The sequence below is a fragment of the Rutidosis leptorrhynchoides genome, chromosome 7 (genome assembly GCF_046630445.1).
Source record: "Rutidosis leptorrhynchoides isolate AG116_Rl617_1_P2 chromosome 7, CSIRO_AGI_Rlap_v1, whole genome shotgun sequence".
In the NCBI taxonomy this organism is placed as follows: Eukaryota; Viridiplantae; Streptophyta; class Magnoliopsida; order Asterales; family Asteraceae; genus Rutidosis; species Rutidosis leptorrhynchoides.
In genome coordinates this window covers 341089097-341112168 of record NC_092339.1, presented here as the reverse complement: position 1 = coordinate 341112168, position 23072 = coordinate 341089097, and the positions used below count along the sequence as shown (strand labels likewise).

Below are 23072 nucleotides of genomic sequence, written 5' to 3'. Positions count from 1 at the left end.
GCAACTTTACAAATTTCAGCTTCATTGAAATTCTTAGGGGCAACACCTCGGTCACTAAGTCAAGCAACTGGAGAAGGATATGGCAAGCAATTGAATTAATTAGTGGTAGTTTATTTGGAAAAATCGAAATATTAAGGTTTTCCGTGGTACCTCGTGGAATCCTTCAGTGGCTCTAAGCGAGATACAAATTAAGTCATTCGAATGGATCTCGCATCGATTTAGAGGAAAGAAGTTCGACATTGTTAACTTGATTAAGTAGCCCAAACGTGTATTTTCTTATGTAGTCGTTGTAGATTGGTTGCTCCATTCGCAACCTATTATTGATGTTTTGATTGTATTTTCGTGCTTTAGATGTTAGGCATCTTGTAACGTTCATTCGCACTTAATAAAATCCTACTTACTTTTCAAAAAAAAGAGTAAGTCCTCTCTCTCAATGTTTTACGGATAGAGAGATTGCTTCCGAATGGACCTCCGGTCAAAAGTAGGTTAAAAAAAAGTGTGAGACGCTATGAAAATAGTATAATCAAATTTTCATAAGTTTTAAATCAGCCTATCTCTAAGCGATAGTCAAATAAAAATATGTTCTTTTGGTTTAACTGCTATAGTGTTTCCAATATGGTGTTCTGAACTATTAGTACAATGAAACACATTTTGTTTGTTATGTTATGTCAATTACATTTTTTTTATTATGTCCATGTTGCATTTTAGTGAGCATTTCAAATATCAAATTAAATCATAATAAAACACCGGTTCCATTAATTAAAAGAGCATTACAAGCACTATAACATAAACATTTACATTTTACATTATCTTCAAAAAAACATATTACAAAAGAACCTATCTAGCTAAAAACTAAAAGAAATCCTCAATCTTGAAGCTTTACTCTCTGCAACCTTATGTTTTGTCTCTGCTAAATCCGTTCCTCAATAACCCATGAATAATGTTCGATGAACACCTACACATTGGAGGATCAAACCAACAAAAAAACATGCAATCGGAGTTTTAAACACAAAATCAACGAAATTAGGGCAAAAATAACAGTAAAAAAAAAAAATGAAACATGATGTTCGTGTGTACACGCTTGTTCCACAATTGCAAATTGCCATGATTAATTCCAAATGGCAAAACGGGAATAGATAGTTGATATGTGTGTGTTTGTATTTGATATTTTAAATTCATGTTAACAAAGAGGTATTAGATAGAAGATGATAGGTTTTCAAGAAAATTTTAATTTACTCTCACATGAGATGCACATGAGTGAGATAACGGAATGATGTCCAAGTGAGGGAGAGACTACGATAAAAAAAAATTAAGATTCAAAGGACGCTACCATCAAAAAAGAAAAGTTTAGGACTACACGTGAAAGAACAACAAACTACGTGGACTATCGGCTTGCTTTATACTCCCCCGTCAGTGGCGGAGCCAGGAAATTTTTCACCGGGGGCGAAATATTTTTTTAAAAACGGAGGGATTTTTTTGGCAAAATATTGAGGTTTTGAGGCAAAATATAAAGTTTTTGAGCAAAATTTAAAGGTTTTTAGGCAAAATACGAAGGTTTTTGAGCAAAATATGGAGGTTTTGGGGCAAAATATGGAGGCTTTGGGGAAAAAAAATCCACCGGAGGAAAAATCGAAAAATCAAAAAACTTTGCACTAAAAAGTGCAAATCCACTAGGGCGCGGGCGCCCCACCCTGCTCCTTCAGAAGTCCGCCCCTGCCTTCCGCATTTAATAGTAGCGTTTTTGTTTTTGGATATCTCAAATTAATAGTCTCATTTCATTAATAAATAAGAATAATGATGTAAAGTTCATTAATACTCTTACCTTATGCATGTAAAACAAAATGATAAGTTAAAAATAAAGAGTAAAACAATATAAAATATAACGTGTTAATCAAAATTCGTAAACTGTGTATTTTTTGAATGTGAACTATTACATAATACTCGGTAAATTTGTAATGAGGAAACTTACATTATTAGCTCATAAACTGACATCAAAATTGTGGCCCGGCCTATTATTCGAATACCCTACCGAAAACTGTTAATCAATTGACTTGACATTAACGTTGAAATCACGTTAAAAAAATGGAAAGTAGTGATGGGTCCCATTCTGAAATTTACATGTGAACCAAATAAGTTGCTTGGTCCACCATCTACTTTGGATGATAATTCAACGATTCAAAGTTCACTTTGAAGATAACAAACACTAAAGAAAATTGTCATAGAAAGAGAACTAGACATGTTAAGGAAGATTCATCATTAAATGGACTAGACATGGATTCATTTATGAAACTCGATGGAAGCAAATCATCATCAAATGGTTCTGGTTCAGATATGGATCAACTAGCCGATATGTTAAGGAAGAATATATCTGTTGAACGACCGACGGTTGCATGTTCCGGTGAGTCAAAATACATGACGTCACTTTGGGTCTTTGAAAACGGAGATCCATGTCAGCAAATTCATCGATCTGATTCCTCTCAATCAACAAACTCCGGTACGTTCTTCCCAATTTCATTTCTACTGTTTCTTATGATCAACCTTCAATGTTTGTTACACTACTTAAGAGGTCTGTGTTCTCTAAAACTAATACAACTGTTGATTATTTTTAGTTCTTTATATACTTTTAATTTTATTTGATATTTGATATTTGATATTTGTTAAACAATTTATTACTTTCTCCGTCTCAAATTAATTGTTGAGTTGACAAGGTCCAGATAAAAACAGCTTAAAAAATATCATGTATTTTTTCTATACTTTTTTTTTTTAAATTTACAGTTTTATCTTCAATCAATTAATTAGATAATTTTCTCACCTTTGTAATTTAATTAATTTATTAGGACAATATTGTAAATTTCATTAAATTTACTTTCGAAAATGAACAATTAATTTGAAACATTTCGAAAAAAATACTGAAACGGAATGAATAATTATAATGTAAAATGTAAAATGTAAAAGTAAATATGGTTTGATTGGTGTATGATGTTTAAGAAAAGACAAAAGCGGTTGTTTTTCTTTGCGATAAGTTGGTCCAATAGAAGTCACCCAAAAACTGTGTCAAAATGTTATCCAATAACTTTGACTATAGTTCTAAAACATAAATTGAATAGTTCCGAAGATCTACTTAGGTCTCTGCCATTTTCTTACATCTCCGGCCATCTCGTTGATGGTCCGGATCCCGATCGTCCTTCCTATTAGTTCCTTTTTTCAATCTCTCTCTCTCTCTCTCTCTGGTGTCAGATCGTGTTGTTTTCATATTTTACAACGACCACATCTGAGTTTCAGGAGGCACTCTGAGTTTCAGGCGACGAATACAAGAGTTTGCTTATATCCATAGCTCAGTTGGTGCGTGTTAAATTTAATGGAAACGCTTCGCTCAGTTGCTCGCCAAAAAGTTGATTTTATTTTCTTTTTCTCAATTTTCGGCGATGCGTTTTTCGGAGAATTTCATTCACCTGAGTTCTTTTTTCCGTTCAGGTTCGATTTTTCTCCATATTCCATCTCCTTGCAAATCTGTTTCTTTTATTTCCTTCACTGACACATTTTTCTTTTTCCCGTTTGCTCCTGGCTTTTTCCATATCTTCGCCGACAATGAATTCTTTTCATTTCCGTCGTGTTTATTGTCCTCCTCGGTTGAAGGACTTAGGCGTCTGGAGGTGTCATTAGGTTCTTATGTTTTGGATCCGTTTTAGGCAGGTTTCTGACCAGTGGTTGTTTCCCGACCGATGGTTATTAAATGTCCGTTCACCCTTACATCACCAAGTGTGTTGGCTAGCGGTTTGGAGGGATCATGATGTTTCTCCATTTCTTCAGATCTACAACTTGTTGGGTCCGTGACTTGGGGTTCTAGCTTGCTTCGTATTTATGGGGGTGATCTCTATGGTTGAGATGGTGGTGTAACGGTTGATTTGAGTCTCGAGTTCATATGCTAATTGTGTGCTTGAATTAGGAGTATAACGGAGTTTGATAGATATTGGTGGATGGTTTTTGGTGTTCATTATTCTTAAATTGTTTTCAATGATTGTGTAAGAACTAGAAGGGGGTTGAATAGTTCTTAATCAATGATGTTAATACTTTTTCGATCTAATTAAGATTAACGATCTTGTAAGTAAGTTTTAACGCGGAAGCGATTATGTTTGTTTGTTTGTTAATATAAACGGATGTAGAGAACACAAATACAGATATTTATACTGGTTGGGGATGATGTTAACTAATCCTCCTCAATTCACTCCTCGACACCCTTGTCGAGAGTTAACTTCAATAAGTTTTTAATCCAAACTACAGTGGAGATTCGTTCACAACAAGTGACCTTCAATAAGCCACATCACCACTATCTTTAATTACTCCAAAAACGACATATATCACACTTGTCTTCACCTTAGACAAACATAAATTTCCGAATGAAAATATGATCAGCGTCCTAGGTCCCTTTAAGAAGTGTTGCATCATTAAGTGCAATGATGTTCTTATCACACCATCAAAAATTCTCCAATGTGTATTATTCTACTCCTTTGATCGCTCCAAAGAAAGTAGTTTACGAATTACAAACTCACAAAAATAGATATTAACCTGTGAGTTTACAATAGATTCTATTATAACAAATAAAATAGAATCTATCTCCTTCGCTGATCACCTTCTTGAATATTCAAATGAAGATCGGAGTATCACTTTGATATTTGAATTCTCGATATGAGAGGTACAATTTTCAAGCTTTGAGTGTGTCTTCCTTTTATAGATGTGAAAGAGATGCTTGGAAGACTTCACATGAACGATTCTTGGCTTGGTCTTCAAGTTGATCGTGTTGAGGTGTCCATGAAATGTAGTCGTTTGAATTCAAAAATAACTATTTGACACAAAGATATACGTTCGAATTCAGACATAGATGTTTGCTTGTTTCTTTTCCGAATTGGAACACCTATAAAGTTTGTTACATATAAAGGTATTCTTGGTTTTTTTGATATGTCTTTACTTTATCTTGAACCACGCTTTTTGATGTTGACAATGCCTTTACCAAACAAGTAAACATCTTTTTCATGATCTATTCATTTCATCAACTCAACTTCTTTGTTAAGGTAATTTCAGACCTTGGTCAATGTTTTGAAACGTGTGTAGGTTCAAGTAACTGAAGCATACTTTAGCAATTAACAATTCATAATTTATACTAAGCACAAATGTGTTTAATATTTTATCCAATAATGGGAGAGAATAACTCCTACTGGGACTTAAATGACCATTTTGTTAATTACTGAAGTTTAAGACACGAACTAAGAGATGGTATCGGAATAGGAATATTTTGTCAACACTTAAAGATAAATTATAAGTGTGCTAAATTTTCCTAATACATAATGAAAGTGTAAGTTAATGTTTTAAAATGTCTTTCAAACAATGTTTATAAAACATGTTTTAAAAATTTTGCTTTTAAAACCTTCCTTTGTTAAATTAGGTTTGATCAGCATAAGTTGTGCTATGTTGATCCAGTTACAGAACTTTCTTGCTGCTTCTTAGTGAGAAGTAGAGCTTTCCTGTTGAGTCTTCGTTGAGTCAATAGAACTTTCTTGATGAGTCTACGTTGAGTCAGCAAAACTTTCTTGCCGCCTCTTCTTTGGATCAACACAACTCAAGTGTTGTCCCCTCTTTGGTTAGCACAACTTTTGGTTCTGACTTTTATTGAGTCAGCACAACTTAGTGTCGTCTCTCCGTTAAGACAACAGAGCTTTTCTGCTGACTATTCGATACGACAAGCATAATGATCAGTTTGTGGTTTGGACGTAGAAGACTCCTTGTTTAATAAACGACCTTTATATTTTGACTCGTTTCGACACATTTTAAAAGTGTTGGTCGTTTTCTAGAGAAAAATGGAGGTTTATGAACTTGTGTTATTTACAATATTTATACGTATATGGATTTGTTTTTATTATCAAAACACACGGGCATTTAACATTTGAGTATTTGACGTGACATTTTATTAACCAACAAATTAGTTGGTTCATGTGAATGTTTTTTCAGCTACTTCTGTGTGTTTTTGTGCTTCGATTCAGGTGTCTTGCTAGGTTAGAAACGTATGAAGGAGCGGAGTTTTTTTTTATCCTTAATGGTCCTCGATAACGCGTAAAAAGTCCTGTTTTTACTCTCGATATCTCTCCTATTTAAACTAAGAATATTATAAATTTGTCCTAATATAAGCTTTTGTTAGTTTATTTTGAAGATTTTTGGTAAAAAAAAGACGATGGCGCAAGAATCGAAGAAACATAGTTATAACGAAAAATAGAGCCAAAACGATGAACGATAAAAAAAAAAACGCACCCAATCCGGTGGACACACCCGATTCCGGGCATGTAAGATGAATCCGGTACTAAGAGTGGTACCCGAATCCGGCCATGTGAAACGAATCTGCCAGTAGCAGCTTCCGGATCAGCCCGCGTAGGATGAATTCGGTACCTACGGTACCGGATCCGACACAAGATTCCCAAATTAGCCCGGTCTCAGCCAAAATTGCATTTCTATATGTGATTTTAAGAATGGCTATATTTTGACTCACAAATCCGATGACCAAAAAAGAAACATTTCAAGGATCATTTTGCAAGTTCTGAAGCGACCTCAAGTGCAAATTTTTTAGGACTTCTAAGTCTATAAATAGAAGGATCCTAATCCTATATCAATACACTTCAAGATTTCGCACTCTCACACATCTTTCTCACTCTAAACATTAGGCGTTCTTTCTCTAGAATTAAGAAAATAATTAAGCACTAATTAAGTGATAATTATCTAGAGTTAGCACGTTAAAAGGAGTCTGTAACGGAACGAGAAGTCGTCAACCTTTTATAATATTCGACTCGTTATAATATACGGTTATTTCATTCCTTTATCTCTCTAATTACAATTTATATTATTTTTATGCTAGACCTAAAAATCGTCATGAGTAGCGAGTAGTTTTAATGTGTTCAGTTGTGGTGTAAGTCGCTGAGTAATTATGAGATGAATTTATTGTTTTAATGATACTTTCTATTTATGATTATAAACATTATTATCAACTATTGCTTTTCCACCAGTAAACATGATTAAAACATTTTTTTTTTGTTAAAAGACGTCAAACATAGGGTATTTAATTATCTGTGTCAGTACATTGGTTAAAGTATGAATACGTTGGAACTGCTATAAAGTACATAAGGGATTACCGTTGGACCACTGACGTGTTCAATGTTTGACGCTTGGGACATGCTATATATGAAGTACATTATGGAAACACCAAGGTGTAGTACATTCTAGGAAACACAGTGAGTAAAGTACGCTGTGGATTACCTAGAATGTAAACACTAACGTGTTAGTATTCTAGGAAACACTATGAGAAAGCAGATTAAACAACATAACAACTTAAACTATTACTAGTACTGTTGGTACATCAAAAATTCACGTCTTCGCAATCGCACTTAAACTAAAAGATTCAACACAGTTATTCGGCGAATTGCAGTTGATGGCAAGATCATGTGAAAATCTGATGAAAACGCGAAATGACCTTGGACAAACAAGATTACGTAAAAGTCTACTCATTAAACCTACCATACCAAACACCTACACATGCAAATAATAAAAGTGAAACACCTTACACCAACGATAATGAATCCGCCAACAAAACCTAGACCTTAAAATTTAACATACAACTTGAACCTAAAATAATGAAACCACTCTGCCCGAGACCTAGTGACAAAATGGAATGTATGGTAACACCGCTGAAGAAACTGGCATGAAGGAACAATAAAATGCGGGAGTCGAGACCGAGTGTCATGTGACTGAATACATTGACACCGACTTAATCCTGGCCTGGCGATGCTTCAATTAGATTGTTGGGGATGGAATAACGTTCAGTGAGAAATTTCAAAGTGACTAAAGATAAGAATGTGGTCCTTTATAAAGTGGAGAAACTAGGGTCCAAGACGCCTCTCTCATGTGGCAGTCGGAGGTGGCGAATTTTAGTTTAGATCTATACTTTTGAAAGGGTGTTTGGAGAGAGAGAGAGAGAGAGAGAGAGAGAGAGAGAGAGAGAGAGAGAGAGAGAGAGGTGGTATTTTTTATACAAATTTTACTCCATCAGTTCCAAATCTATAGTAGGGTGACCATGATACCGAACCGTACCGACTTGATTGATACCACTTTTTTTTCTAATGTAAGTACAGATTGAATCGCCGTTAAAAAAAAAAAAAAAAAAAAAAAAAAAAAAAAAAAAAAACCTAACATTAGCTTACATTGACGGCAGTATGAAAATCCTCCAAAGTATTAACCAATGCCCATGTGCTCACAGTAACGAGATTATGTACTTCCAGTATTTCTTAACACATTTTTACTTGTACCTCAAACTTGCAGTGACAAGCCGTAGCTAGCATTTTATAAAAAAAATATCTAGAGCAACATTTAAAAAAAAAAAAAAAAAAAAAAAAAAAAAAGGTAGGGAGTAAAGTTAAAATTATTAACAATTATTAGCATAAGTTAAATAGGCAAATATATACTTTACTAGTACGACTTATAATAGTGGGCAATTTCATGAATTGAATCAAATGATTTTATTTCCTTCTTGGTATCACCTTGTTCTAGCCGATCTCACTATCTGTTTTTTTTTTTATGGATTGTAGTACGTAATATTAAGTATGACTGAAAATGAAAAGGTTTAAAATTTTGGTTCTGTACGAAACCCGGTATATATCGGTAACGAACTGGTTAGTACCGCATCCCGTATTTAATAAAAAATAAAACCAAATCTCGTATCGGTTCGGTTTCGGTAGTTAAGTATTGATGCTCACCCCTATCTATATTCTAATTTTTCTTTTTGGAGTTTTTCAAATTAATTATCCACTTTCATAAATATATAAAAATAAAGAGAGAGTTTTACATAATATTAAAAAGTAAATGGTAAAACTGTAAAGTGAACAAAAAACTCGGTGCCATAACAACATTATATTATTACATATTATATTATATTATATTATATTATATTATATTATATTATATGATTATGATTATTTATAATTGTTGTACTCCGTATATATTAAAAGTTAATAGACAGTAATGGGGTGCATGCTTTTTATTTTTGTTTTCACGACTTTTGTAATTGTAACTTCTTTTGGGAAATCAGCATTTGGCAACTATTTTGAAATAAAATGGTTTGTTGTTGTGTTACCATTAGATTTATATTCATGATTCTAATGTGCCACTTTTGAACTATAGGTTTCTACCCAAAAGGTAACACAATTGACCCACATTATCAAAAGAAACAAGAGAGGATTAAAGCTGTACTAAAACTTCTATTTTTTCGCGAGCAACGTGTACTTGTTCAGTTTTGGTCCCCTCAACTTGTTGGGAAGTACCAGTTACTTGCAACAATGGATCAACCATTTGGTCTTGGGGCTAGGGATGAAGGACTTTGTTCGTATAGGCGGGATTCTGAATGTAACCCTTCTGTTGTGGAAAAAGGCGATGACGAAGAAGACACTAGTCCTCCTGCCCGAGTATTCAAGCGAGGATTGCCAGAGTGGACTTCTGATATAACTACCTACTCATCAACAAATTTTCCTCGATTGGAGTGTGCAATTCGTTGTAATCTTCACGGATATTTGGCTTTACCGGTGTTTAGTTCTACCGTAGGACCATGTGTTGGTGTGCTTGAACTCTTGATGTCTTCAAAGTATATGAATTATACTTATGAGGTTCAACAAGTTCACAAAGCGATGAAGGTAGGTTTTCATCTTTTTTCTCAAAATCTAACGATTATATATAACCGTATGAATTAGGAACGAACCATTAATTCGTAGAGTTGTTTGTACAAACCAACTTTTTTTTTTTGGAAAGTTGTTTGTTTAAACCAGTAATACACGCTGCATTCTCATTTCATATAAGTTTACGTTATAAGTTAGGTACTGATCCGTACACAACCAATTATTAGCCATACACAACCAAACCTCCTTTACAGTGTTGTACTATACAACATTAAAAAGCATATTTGGTTGTGTATAGCTAAAAATTGGTTGTGTACAGATCACTTCCCTATAAGTTATCCTCATGTCCAAAATTTGTTGATTTGCAGACTGTGGATCTAATAACTCCCCAAGCACTCCATCGTCCTAGATTAAACGTGAGTTCGGTCTTTCTTGATACTTCCATGCTTTCTCTCAATTCCACATGCTTTGAAATGCTTACACTCATAGATGACTTGGATATACAGGTTCACAATGAACACAGACAAGCTTCGATGAATTCAATCTTCAGTAACTTAAAAAATATGTGCATAACTCATACGTTACCTCTTGCACAGACATGGGCTGTATCCCCATTAAGCAGTTTTGCTTCCCATAAGAAAGTTCTATTAAAGAGTTGTAATAGTTTTGATACCAGATGTCTTGAAAAAGTATGCATGTCAACAACTGGTCTACCGTTTCATGTTCAAAACTTTAAGATGTGGCCGTTTTGGAAAGCATGTAGAGAACGACACGTAGACAGATCCCGTGGGTATATTGGAAAAGCGCTATTAATTAAAGGTTCGTGTTTTTGTAGAGATGTAACAAAACTCGGTGATGAAGACTACCCTTTGGTGTACAATGCACGAATGAGTCGGTTAAATAGTTGCTTTGCAGTCTTCTTGCATGACGTTGAAAACAATAGCGACTACGTTTTAGAGCTTTTTCTACCAGACAGTAATTGTGTACAAGATGTGGTGCAAACATTGAAGCAAAAATTTGACCCAACTTATGGATTTGAACTGGGTGACACGTCAAATATACAAGTTGTTACATCATCTACGGATATACGGATGTTGTCAACCGTCACAACAAAGACCACCGAAGATGTAGTTAATATGGTTACATCGGATTCAGAATCAATGGTAGCAAATGATGCTAAAAGCGATTATACACATGTCCCGAACAAAGTGTCATCTGAACCAATTTACCCCGTTCGCACAGATCAATTGGTTGTGGATGATGTTATAAGAGGTGATATTAATGTAGTTGGTGAAACAAAAAACGATAATACCATCTCATATCTCAGTGTGAGTATGCAAAAACCGGGTGAGACCATTAGTGATGCAGCAGGAGAAAATAGCAATCCTTTGAAAAAACGAAGAAAGAGTAAAATAGACTCGCTTACAATGGAAGCAGTTAAGCAACATTTTGGAGTACCGATAGATCAAGCCGCCAAGACCCTTGGAGGCAAGTCCTTTTTACTTGTTTATGGCTTTCAGTTTGTCTTTAATTCATTCATTATTCATAATTAATAAAAAAAAAAAAAAAAAAAAGGTAAAAGGTTTTTCCTAGACAGGATTCGAACATGAGACCTCTTACAAGGAACTCATGCCCCTAACCACTGGGCTATCTAGTGATATTATTCAGAATTATTAATTATTAATAATTAATAATTATAATTATTTAAAATGTTATATGATCATACATTTTGTCCATTTTGTTTCTTTTCAGTGAGTCGGACTACACTGCAGCATTTTTGTCGCGATAATGATATTACTAGTTGGCCGTTTCCAAAGTACAAGCAGAAACCTGATAGTTTAAAACAGATACAAAATCCATTGTTGATTGAAAACTTACAACACTTTTCAATCAAGCATGCATCACAAAACTTAGATGACTCTGCCCTAAGTGACCCCACACTGTTCCTCAAATATACAACAAACAATAATGCCAAGGTTTCGGATACAGGGATTGTGACCGTGAAGGCAAGTTTTGAAAAAGATATAATAAAGTTCCCTTTTTTGATTTCACTGGGCTTAGCGGAACTAAAAAAGCAAGTGGCGCAAAGGATAGAGTTAGACTCTGCAACGTTTCATATAAAATATAAGGACGAAGACGATGACATGATTACCCTAGCGTTGGATGCCGACTTACAAAGTCTTCTAGGGTTTTCGACTGATAACAGTACTATCAAATTACTGATCGAGAAGGTTTGATTTAAAAAAAAAAAGTATGCGGATGGTGGCATTGCATTGTTGTCTCTTATGTATCCTTGTTCACTTCAAAATTTTAATCAACTGTTTGAATTTATTATGTAATATCCCAATTTCTAGTTCATCCAATAAAAATTCCAATTCCTACTTGTCAGTACTATATCAGTTGTGTATTTAAACACAAGGTTTTTTATAAGGTTGTACTATTGTATGCGTATTAAATGATGTATGTTATTTTTGCAATCTATGTGATTAAATGACATTACAAGCATAGATGAAAATAATAATCAGTGTAATGAATCCACATACCTAATTTTCAAAATGGAATATGATGTTACGGCGGATCTTAAACGTATACATAAGTAATAAGTTACCAATCTAAGCATCTCAAAAAAGTCCAATGGTTAGTTGACATTCAAATATGCTTACAAGGAGATCACATGTTCAAACTTCACTAGCATTCATATTTTGAGATTGTTTGAAAAACAGTCGAAAACAGAAGCGAAACTACTTGGGGGTAGGGGGCGCCCGCTCCTAGTGGATTTTTTTATCCAGTGTAAAAAATTTGAGTTTTCGACTTTGCCCGCAGTGGATTTTTTTTTTGCCCCAAAACCTTCAAATTTTGCCCAAAATTCTCCAACTTTTGCCCCAAAACCTTCAAATTTTGCCCCAAAAGCCTTCAACTTTTGCACAAAAACTTCATAATTTGCCTAAAAACCTCAATTTTTTGCCCCAAAATCTCCATATTTTGTCCAAAAAAATTGCTACGGTTATAAATTTTTTTTTGCCCCGGTGAAAAAAATCCTAGTTCCGCCACTGGTGAAAAACAGTCACGGATAGTCCAATTAGGATCGTGTACATTTTTGTAAAACACTTGCCCTCCCAGCTAACCGAAACACTTAAATCCACGTACCTAATTTCAAAATGGATTTATAACCTAAACTTATGTGCTGCTAGAAGCAAGTACACTATGTTCTTCTGTTACGTACATAGGTAACTAAACCGATTTATGAATCATATACTTTCGATCTAACAGAAAAGTTACCCAAATCTCTAGATCTTAAAGGTGCGTTTGGTTCGCTATTTTCTATTAAATGTGGATTCCTTTCAGTGAATGAATTACAGTATGTAAGTTCCATTGATTTCACTAAATTTTACGAACCAAATGCAACCTAAAGGTGATCAGATAAGACATGGAATTGAACAGTTGCTAACAAAAAATAATCAGAAATGGATATATAGAAAACGATACCTGCAAAACAAGAAGATATTTGAGGTGACGTTAATCGAATACACGAATCGAATATTTTCAGAATCTGTTTGGCTGATTCAGACAGATGGAACAGATCGAGTGATGAAAGTGGCTTTCAGAGTTTAAGGAATGTTTTGACTCAGTTTTTTGTTTTAGAGTTTTTTCATAATAGTGCTCCCAACGGTGTGTCTTCACCCCGTCCAAGCCCTAGTCCACGAGGACACTGTTGGCACCAATTAGTCGAGGGCGCGCCCTCCACTTAGTCCTCCACTTCGTCTCTCCAATCGTCCTTTTCAGTCATATTTGTGGAGGGAAGTTTAGTGCTTTGTGGCTTGTACATAGTGTTCCAATATTTGTACACACAATAATTAATTAATATAGAGGGTCCCAATTTATTTGAGAAAGGAGTGTCACTGTTGGGAGTGTTTAGTCCTGGATTTAGTCCTGAGAAGGAAGTACTGATGTGGCGTTGATGTGGTACCCTGGACTAAACATGGAGAAGTTCCTCCATTGGGAGCACTCTAACATAACTTATTTTCTACGCGATTTGAAAAAGCTTCGATTCTTTTATATCATATTTTTATTTTAGTCTAGAACATAAAAAATTAAAATAAAATGTACTACAACATAAATACAGACCGTTTTTACTTTTAACTAGAATTTTAATTAATTAGATTTAAGATTTTAAGATATATTAATAATTTGTCTAATTTATCTTTCATTTAGTATTATTATAAAAAGCAATTAATAAATCAAATGGTAAATTCATTGTTAAATTTTCAATAATAAACTCCACATAATTAGAACTTAACTGATTATCAATTATTATTTAGAATAAGTGACAATAATTTTGGAACAAACAAAAATAGTTTGGTGCGTAGTTTTTATAGGACGGATGGAGTAAGACTTGGCTCTAACGATGGTCCTTTGAATTTGATAGAAAACTTGTAAATCAAAGGCATCTACGAGTATAAGCATCTATGAATGTAAGTTTTTCAAATATGTATGTGTTCATGTCGAACCAGTAAATCAAAGTCATCTACGAGTAACGAACCTATAAATCAAAGCCATATACGAGTAGTGGCGAAACTAGAATATTTTTATCCGGGGGCGAAATTTTTTTAAAAGCCTTCACATTCACTACAAGCTTTTGGTTCATGGGCAAAATATGAAGGTTTTGGGGTAAATTTTGAAAGTTTTTGGGCATTATATGGAGATTTTTGGGCAAAATGTGAAGTCTTTTAGGAAAAATATAAAGGCTTTTAGGCAAAGTTTGGAATCTTTTGGACAAATATAAAGTTTTTTGGCAAAATATGGAGGCTTTTCAGAAAAAAGATTGAGGCTTTTTAAGTCGTGGCCTTTTGGGCTTGGGGCAAAATAAAAAAATCCAAAATTTTATGCCTGAAAATTTCAAATCCACTGGGGGCGGCGCCCCACGCCCCCACTCCGTTCCTCTCTAGTTACGTCCCTGTCTATAAGTGTAAGCATTTCAAATATGTTTGTGTAGATAACGAACCTTTATATCAAAGTTATCTACGAGTGTAAGTATTTCAAATCACGTGTAATTCATAGAGAGCATGGAAAAAGTACCAATAAAGAACCAAAAGGGCTTATAGCCTAGCGGTATTCGAGGAACCTTTCAACAAAAGAAGTTGAGGATTCAAGTCTCGTCGTGGGCATATTCGTGAATATATTCATGTTGCGTGCGTGAGTTGTCGTTCTAAAAAAGATAAGTACCAAGAAAGAACGAACTCACATTTAAATAAGGACGGCTGAGTGCTTGAGGGGTTATTAGATTCACAGTCTGCAACATAACAATTTTGGACATGAGTATAGCATTGAAAAGGTTTGTATGATGCTACTACATATACTATATGAATTGATGATTCATCCAGATAACGATGATGAGATAATAGTAGGGGTGTTCATAGGTTCGGTTTTCGGTTTGTTCGGTGTATTCTGTTTTGAATTTTTTTTGGGAAAAAACGAATGGAAACCGAAGCGAAACCAAAACCGAAAATAGAATGCGAATTCGGTTGGTAAAATCAAAAATCGTGAAAAATTTCAGGCGTTACTAATGTCTTAGTTATTTACAACCTAAAACAATGATGTAATATTAAGTTATCAAGAATTCGATGATTTTTATTATTATTTACAACTTAATTGTGACGTATAGTGCTTCTGTTATTAAGAAGAAGAAGAAGAACAACATTATATTATGAGTAACAATCCTTGTCTTATTAGTTCAGTGGTAATAACTCATACCTCTTTGTTAGAGGTTGAGAGTTCGATTCCCTGGGACAGCAACATTGCACACAAGAATATCCCTTTGATCGTTTATAATGTTAGACGGATTAAATAGTTAGGCCCAAGTCCGTTTGTGGGCTTGGTAACCCTAATTGTAAACCCTAATGGTAAACCCTAATGGACCAAGCCCACAAACGGACTTGGGCCTAACTATTTAATCCGTCTAACATATAATTGTTATAAAATATCTAGATTGGATGTTAATTTTATTATTATTATATTTCTTGCATAGTAATATTTTATACTATAAATAGACATGTATGGTAGCCATTTAAGGTGCACCATTTCTCTTGAAATATCAATATCAATATTTTTTCTCTCCTTCTTCTCTCTTTTTCTCTCTTTGTTCTTATAACCATTAAAGGTAGTTATAAGCCTACTGAATTATAACACGTTATCAGCACGAAGTGCTCCGTATAATCAAGGTTTATCTAAGCAAGCACACGTCACTAATCAAGGTAAGAAATTATCTAACTTTTATTAACTTCACTAACATTTATATTTATGTTATTTAAGTTATATATGGTCGGTTATACCGCCTGAATTATATTTCTGTAATCTAACTTTCATTAACTTCACTAACATTTATATTTATGTTATTTAAGTTATATATGGTCGGTTATACCGCCTGAATTATATTTCTGTAATCTAACTTTCATTAACTTCACTAACATTTATATTTATGTTATTTAAGTTATATATGGTCGGTTATACCGCCTGAATTATATTTCTGTAATCTAACTCTTATTAACTTCACTAACATTTATATTTATGTTAATAAGACCTCATGATTGTACGCAACACGTCATTTGACAACACGGTACTTTATGTACGCAACACGTCATTTGACAACACGGTACCATGGGTCGAGATTAATTCCGATCAATACGAATACGATGGGGTCTTTATATGTTATCTAACATTTATGATTACTTATGCAATTAATCATTATTTATTTCATGCATACTTATGTTTATTCTTAAAAGTAAATCTTAAAAGTTAAAATAAGAAAAAATAGTTTGTATTTTTATTAAAAGTAAATCTTAAAAGTTAAAATAAGAAAAAGTAGTTTGTATTTTTATTAAAAGTAAATCTTAAAAGTTAAAATAAGAAAAAGTAGTTTGTATTTTTATTAAAAGTAAATCTTAAAAGTTAAAATAATAAAAGTAGTTTGTATTTTTATTAAAAGTAAATCTTAAAAGTTAAAATAAGAAAAAGTAGTTTGTATTTTTATTAAAAGTAAATCTTAAAAGTTAAAATAAGAAAAAAAATCTTGTCCTTTATATTACTCATACGCGTTTTGATATAGTGACTTTATTCGTTAACGTCAACTAACGACGTTACAACGGTCATATATACATAACGGTTGTTAACGTCAACTGACGACGTTACAACAACTATATTTTTCAAATATAAAATAAACATCTCCGTTTTCACATTTTCACAAATCAATCTTCATTTTTCAGATTACTACTCTCAAAAAGTTTTTGTAAAAATGATTCACACAAGGATGATTTTTCCTATTGTATTGGTCATATTAACTATCATCATTGTTGCTAATATACCACCGGGTGAACCTATATTCTATCCTACCCTTGTGGTTTTATTATTTGTAATCATACCATTATTATGTTATTTGCTACTTATGAATTTAAAATGATTCTAATTTCATTTTATTATTTGTCTATGAATAGAAGTTGATTATGATTATGATTTATGTTATTCATCTTTTTGATAATAGAAAATGTCGAATTTGAAAAGGCTTAAATTTGCTCATTTAGAACAAGTGGGAACAACTACTTAACATGGGTTATGAATGTAGAAAAACATCTCGAATCAAACGGTATTTTAGAAACCCTGAATGAAAATAACAATTATTCTGAACAAGAGAAAGCAATAGTAAGTATTTTTCTTAGCAAACATATTGACGAGTCCTTAGAATCTACATATTATATGATCGAAAATCCAAGTGTATTATGGAAAATACTCAAAGATAGGTACGATATTAATTATCAAAAAAAAAAAATAATAATAACGGTGATCCATGAAAGAATAAAATTAAAGATATTAGTAGACGCTCTTATAAGAATTCCGGAGATTCTTATTAATGATCTGGTAACGTGGATCATCAGTCTAGTATTTCTTGAATACATGAACATCTTGTTTAGCTCTACAAATAAGTCCCAAAAGAAAAGAAAACGAGAGTGAATCTGTTGACAAATCTTGATTAAATTAACCCTGAACTACCTTGAGACTTGAATGGTTTGAATTTTCTAAGATGCCTAGTTTTTTTTATGTATCACTCATAAATAAATGGTTTTGGACCATAATGCATATGTTTTATTAAGTGTTATCTTTTATGTACTTCAGATTATAACTTGTTTGCAGGTAATATAATTTGATTATCTTGCTGAAATATAACTCATTATTTGCTTATCTTATTTGAAGTTTTAGTATGAATCCTGCAGAAATACAACATCAATTAAATGGTAAAGACCTATGTATTGCAGATAGTAGTAACATACACACTATGATCAAATCTAAGAAATATTTCATTGATTTAAATCAAATGAAGGAATTATAAATACTATATCAGCTCTTGCAAACTTGATATAAGAAACGAAAAAGGCAAAATTTCATATTACCAAATGGTACGAATTTTTTGGTAAACAATGTCTTGTTTTCTCTCAAATCAAAGAGAAATTTGTTAAGTTTCTCTGATATATATCATAATGGATATGATTATCAGTCAATGATACTCGAAAATGAGAAATATCTATGTAGCACCGAAAAGCGCATAGGATTAAAAGCGCATATGATAAAAAGCGCATATGATGAAAAGCGCAGCGCATATGATTAAAAGCGCATATGATAAAAAGCGCATATGATGAAAAGCGCATCGCATATAATTAAAAGCGCATATAATGAAAAGTGCATATGACGAAAAGCGCAGCACATATGATTAAAAGAGCATATGGTGAAAATGATATATGATGAAAAGTGCATATGGTGATTAATGAAAAGCACATTGAGAAAGAATCACCAATATTTCTTGAAAGAATTCAAGGGAATATATATGGACCATTTTGATATTTCATGATTCTAATAGACGCATCTAGCGGATGGTCTCATGTTTGTGTGTTATCAAGCCGTAATATGGCATTTGCAAAGTTTCTTGCACAAATTATTAAATTGAGAACACATTATTCTGATTACATCATTAAAAGGATAAGACATGATAATGCTGGTGAGTTAACATCTCAAGTATTGAATGATTATTATATGTCTACAGGGATTGTTGTTGAACATCCAGTTACTCATGTGCATACACAAAATTGGTTTAGCTAAATCAATAGATAAACGCTTGCAGCTAATAACTAGACAATTGGAAATGAGTACAAAACTCTCAATATTTATATGGGGACATGTAAAATTACATGATGCGACATTAATTCGCATTAAACCAAGTGCAAGTTATAAATATTCTCCATTACCAACTTAATTTTGGTCGAGAGCCAAATATTTTCCATCTTAGAACATTTGGTTGTGCAGTGTATTTTTAATTGCACCACCACAATAAATGATTCCTCAAAGAAGGATGAAAATATATGTTGGATATGAAACATCTTCAATCATAAGATATATTGAACCCATGACGGGTGATGTTTTACAGCACATTTTGCTGATTGTCACTTTAATGAAACATTGTTCCCTATATTAGGGGGAGAAATGAAAAATAAATAAAAAGATGCTTCATTATGTGAACATCAATTAAGGTATATAGAACTCACACAAAAGAATGCGAAACGAAAGTTCAAAAATAATGCATATGCAAGAACTTGCAAATTAATTACTTTATGCATTTAAAGATACAAAAAGAGTGACTAAATCATATATACCAGCGATAAATGCTCCAGCTCGAACTGAAATTCCAAAAGCTGGCAATAATGTCACTGTTGAGTCTTTACCACGCATCAAACGTGGAAGATCAATTGGTTCCGAAGATAAAAATCCTCGAAAAAGAAAAATTCAGCTGATAATGAGGTAAAAAAAAGTGTTCAAGAAGAACCACAAATCAATATTCCTTCTGCAGAGGATATTGATAAATGTAAATACATAAATTGCAATAAATTATGCAATATTATGGAACCGAAATGAAATGAAAAATCTTGATGAGATATTTTCATATAATGTTACAATGACATCATGAATAAAGATGATGATCTGGAACCAAAATCTGTCATTGAATATCAAAATAGATATGATTGAGCTCAACAGAAAGGAGCAATACGAGCTGAATTAGAATCACTCAATAAAAGAAAAGTTTTCGGATCAATCGTTATCACTTTTAAAGATGTGAAACGTATGGGATATAAATGAATTTTTATCCGAAAAAAAAATGTGCAAATGAAGATACAAGGCAAAACTAGACTTGTAACTCAAGGTTTCCCACAAAGACCAGAAATGAATTATGAGGAAAACTTATCCTTATGTAATGGATACAATTACTTATTAGATACTTAATCAACCTGGTAGTTACTTAAATGCATCTCATGGATGTTGTTACTACTTATCTATATGGATCACTTAATAGTGATATATATGAATATACCTGAAGGGTTTAAGGTATCATAAGCATCTAATGTAAAACCTAAGGGAATATATTCCATTAAATCACAAAGATTTCTTAATGTGTTTATACAAACGGGACGTATGTGGTATAACCGATTAAATGACTACTTGATAAGAAAAAGGGTATACATATAAACTTATTTTGCACGTATGTTTTATAAAAACAATGTTCGGATATGTGATCGTAGTTGTTTATGTCAATGTTCTTAACATCATATGAACAAATAAAGAGATCTATGAAATCATTCAACTTCTAAAGAATTATTTTGAAATAAAAAATCTTGAAAAAACCAAGTATTGCCTTGGATTGCAAATTGAGCATATGCCTAATGGTCTACTTGTACATCAAACAACTTATACTGAAAAGATTTTAAAACATTTTTTTTAAAGATAAAGCCAATTGGTTGTTAGATCACTCAATATTGACACTGATCCATTTCATCCCCGTGAAGATCATGAAGATATTAACGGATCAGAAGTTCCATATATTAGTGCAATTGGGACTGTTATATATCTTACAAATTGTACAAGACCTGACATTTTTTTTGCAGTTAATTTGTTGACAAGGTTCAACTCAGCCCTTACAAAAAGACATTGGAATGGGATAAACACATATTTTGATACCCTTGAGAAACTGCTAATTTAAAATTATTTTATTCTAACGTTTCAAAACAAGATTTGGTTGATTATGTATATGCAGGTCATTCATCAAATCCTCATAAAGATAAATCTCAAACTCGATATGTATTCCTAAATGGAGGTACCACAAAAATCATGGCGTTCTTAAAACAAACACTTGTTGCAACATAATCAGATCATGACGAAGTGATTGCATTATATGAAACTACTCGAAAATGTGTTTGGTTGAGATCAATGACACAAATCATTATTGATTCTTGTGGACTAGAACGCTATAAAAGACTAACAACTATCTTCACCAACAACTATATATGAAGATAATGCAGCTTGCATAATACAAATGAAAGAAGAGTATCAAAAGTGACTGAACAAAATATAAATACTGACGAGGCGCCAAAGCCATAGACAGTCTTAACGGTCATAAGTTTGATGGAAAAGAATGGTATGTTGGTAAGGCTCAGAAAAGACTACAAGGGAATATGAATTGAAACAAGGGTTTGAGCAAACCATGAAGGAGATTGTAGACAAATCACAGGGGCTAAACTTCTACATAAAAGATTTAGATGATACAGTTTCAGATGAAAACCTCAGATTCTTCTCATATACTCAAGATCTCGTAAAAGACAACCAGATTAAAATGAGATACGTTCAATCAACAACTCTGCTGATCTTTATACCAAAGCACTGCCAACTGCTATTTTCAGAACACACGTTCATAATATTGGCATGAGGCATGTTCAGAAGATGTAACAACTCAGGCGTTGCCTACTTGAGGGGGAGTCAACTCTATGCTGCACTCTTTTTCCCTTAGCTAAAGTTTTATCCCAATGGGTTTTCTTTAGCAAGGTTTTTAACGAGGCAGTACTAGTTATTCTCTAATAAAATTGTCATCCAAGGGGGAGTGTTATAAAATATCTAGATTGGATGTTAATTTTATTATTATTATATTTCTTGCATAGTAATATTTTATACTATAAATAGACATGTATGGTAGCCATTTAAGGTGCACCATTTCTCTTGAAATATCAATATCAATATTTTTTCTCTCTTTTTCTCTCTTTGTTCTTATAACCATTAAAGGTAGTTATAAGCCTACTGAATTATAACAATAATACTATTCTTGTTATTTAACTTTAAGATAATACTAAAATCATAAGCTTTTTCTTATATCATAATCAAATCGTGTTCATGAATATAATACTTAACAATATCATAATCATAACTTTAATCATACCCATATTCATACCTTCTCATTAATATAATCATAATCATATTCTTTAACTTTATTTATACTTATCAAATTTTTATCCATGTTCATATCGTATCAAATATTCAATTTCACAACTATAATCTATCTAGCATAATAAGTGTAATTTAAAAGTTATAGTTTAGTGTTAGCTTAGATTAGAGAACGAAGAAGGATCGAATAAAGGGTGTGTTCGGCTTCGGTTTACAGCAGAAAACAGGGTCTGAAACAGCAGCAAATTAGCAGCAACAGAGTCGACCAACAGGTGGCCACAATCGACCAAAATAGCAGCAGCAGTTAGCAGCAAATCGAGCAGCAGAAAACAAGAGAAATAGCAGTTGTAGCTGCGATGGTTTCAGCAAAAAAAGGGGGCGATCGAGTGGTGTTTTGGGTCGTGTTCGAGCAGCAGATAGCAGCTGCAGCAGGTAAGTTCGAAGGTAGTAGCAGCAGGTTGATCGGGTGGTTCTCGGCCAACAGTGGGTAGCCGAAGGGTGTGTTTGGGTTGGGTAAGACCGAGCAGCAGGAGGGGTGTTTTGGTCAAGTTGGTTTGTGCATCTAGTGTAACTTCCTTTCATATTTCACCTGTCGTTTTTGCAGTGAAGCAAGCCTCTTGTACATCATAGCTTTTTGAGCTTTTATTTCTTTCTTGGAGTTGCATAAAAACAACTGTTGTTTTAGAGAATCATATTTACTTTTATTGATATCGTTCTATGTTCCATTGATCATACATTTATGAGAAAATTTAGCTTTGTTTGGGTCAATCGCTGATTAAAAATATCAATAATCGATACTTGTTATCGGACCAGACAATCTTATTACCCTTGTCCCTAGCAGAGTAACTTGACCCAAACCAACTAGACATAACTTGACCCAAACATCGTTCTGGGCAGCATCTCACCCGTAAGATCATTTTGAGTTTCACGTTTTGCATCAAATTTTCGTACAAAAACTATTCACATAAGTTACAGCACCCAATCAAAATTTTTTGTTATTTAACAGGATTGTCATAAAGCAAAAGTAAACAAACACTTTTAATATAATGCATCATGAATATAGAAGAA

General features: G+C 33.1%; 1 protein-coding gene across 1 annotated transcript; it reads left to right on the top strand.

Annotated features, from left to right (window-relative positions):
- The first annotated feature begins 2213 nt into the window (after positions 1 to 2213).
- On the top strand, positions 2214 to 12084 carry LOC139857624 (protein NLP3-like). The gene is made up of 5 exons (XM_071846439.1): positions 2214 to 2494; positions 9214 to 9719; positions 10070 to 10117; positions 10208 to 11189; positions 11454 to 12084. The coding sequence occupies exons 1-5, from the start codon at positions 2272 to 2274 to the stop codon at positions 11936 to 11938; spliced, it is 2244 nt and encodes a 747-aa protein (XP_071702540.1). The 5' UTR covers positions 2214 to 2271; the 3' UTR covers positions 11939 to 12084.
- The last annotated feature ends 10988 nt before the right edge of the window (positions 12085 to 23072 follow it).

Bases quoted from the DNA above. Each gene is read 5' to 3' on its own strand.
- LOC139857624 (XM_071846439.1), top strand. From the start codon at position 2,272: ATGGATTCATTTATGAAACTCGATGGAAGCAAATCATCATCAAATGGT. The intron at 9,720-10,069 runs GTAGGTTTTCAT...GTTGATTTGCAG, and splicing joins AAGTTCACAAAGCGATGAAG to ACTGTGGATCTAATAACTCC. The intron at 11,190-11,453 runs GCAAGTCCTTTT...GTTTCTTTTCAG, and splicing joins AGCCGCCAAGACCCTTGGAG to TGAGTCGGACTACACTGCAG.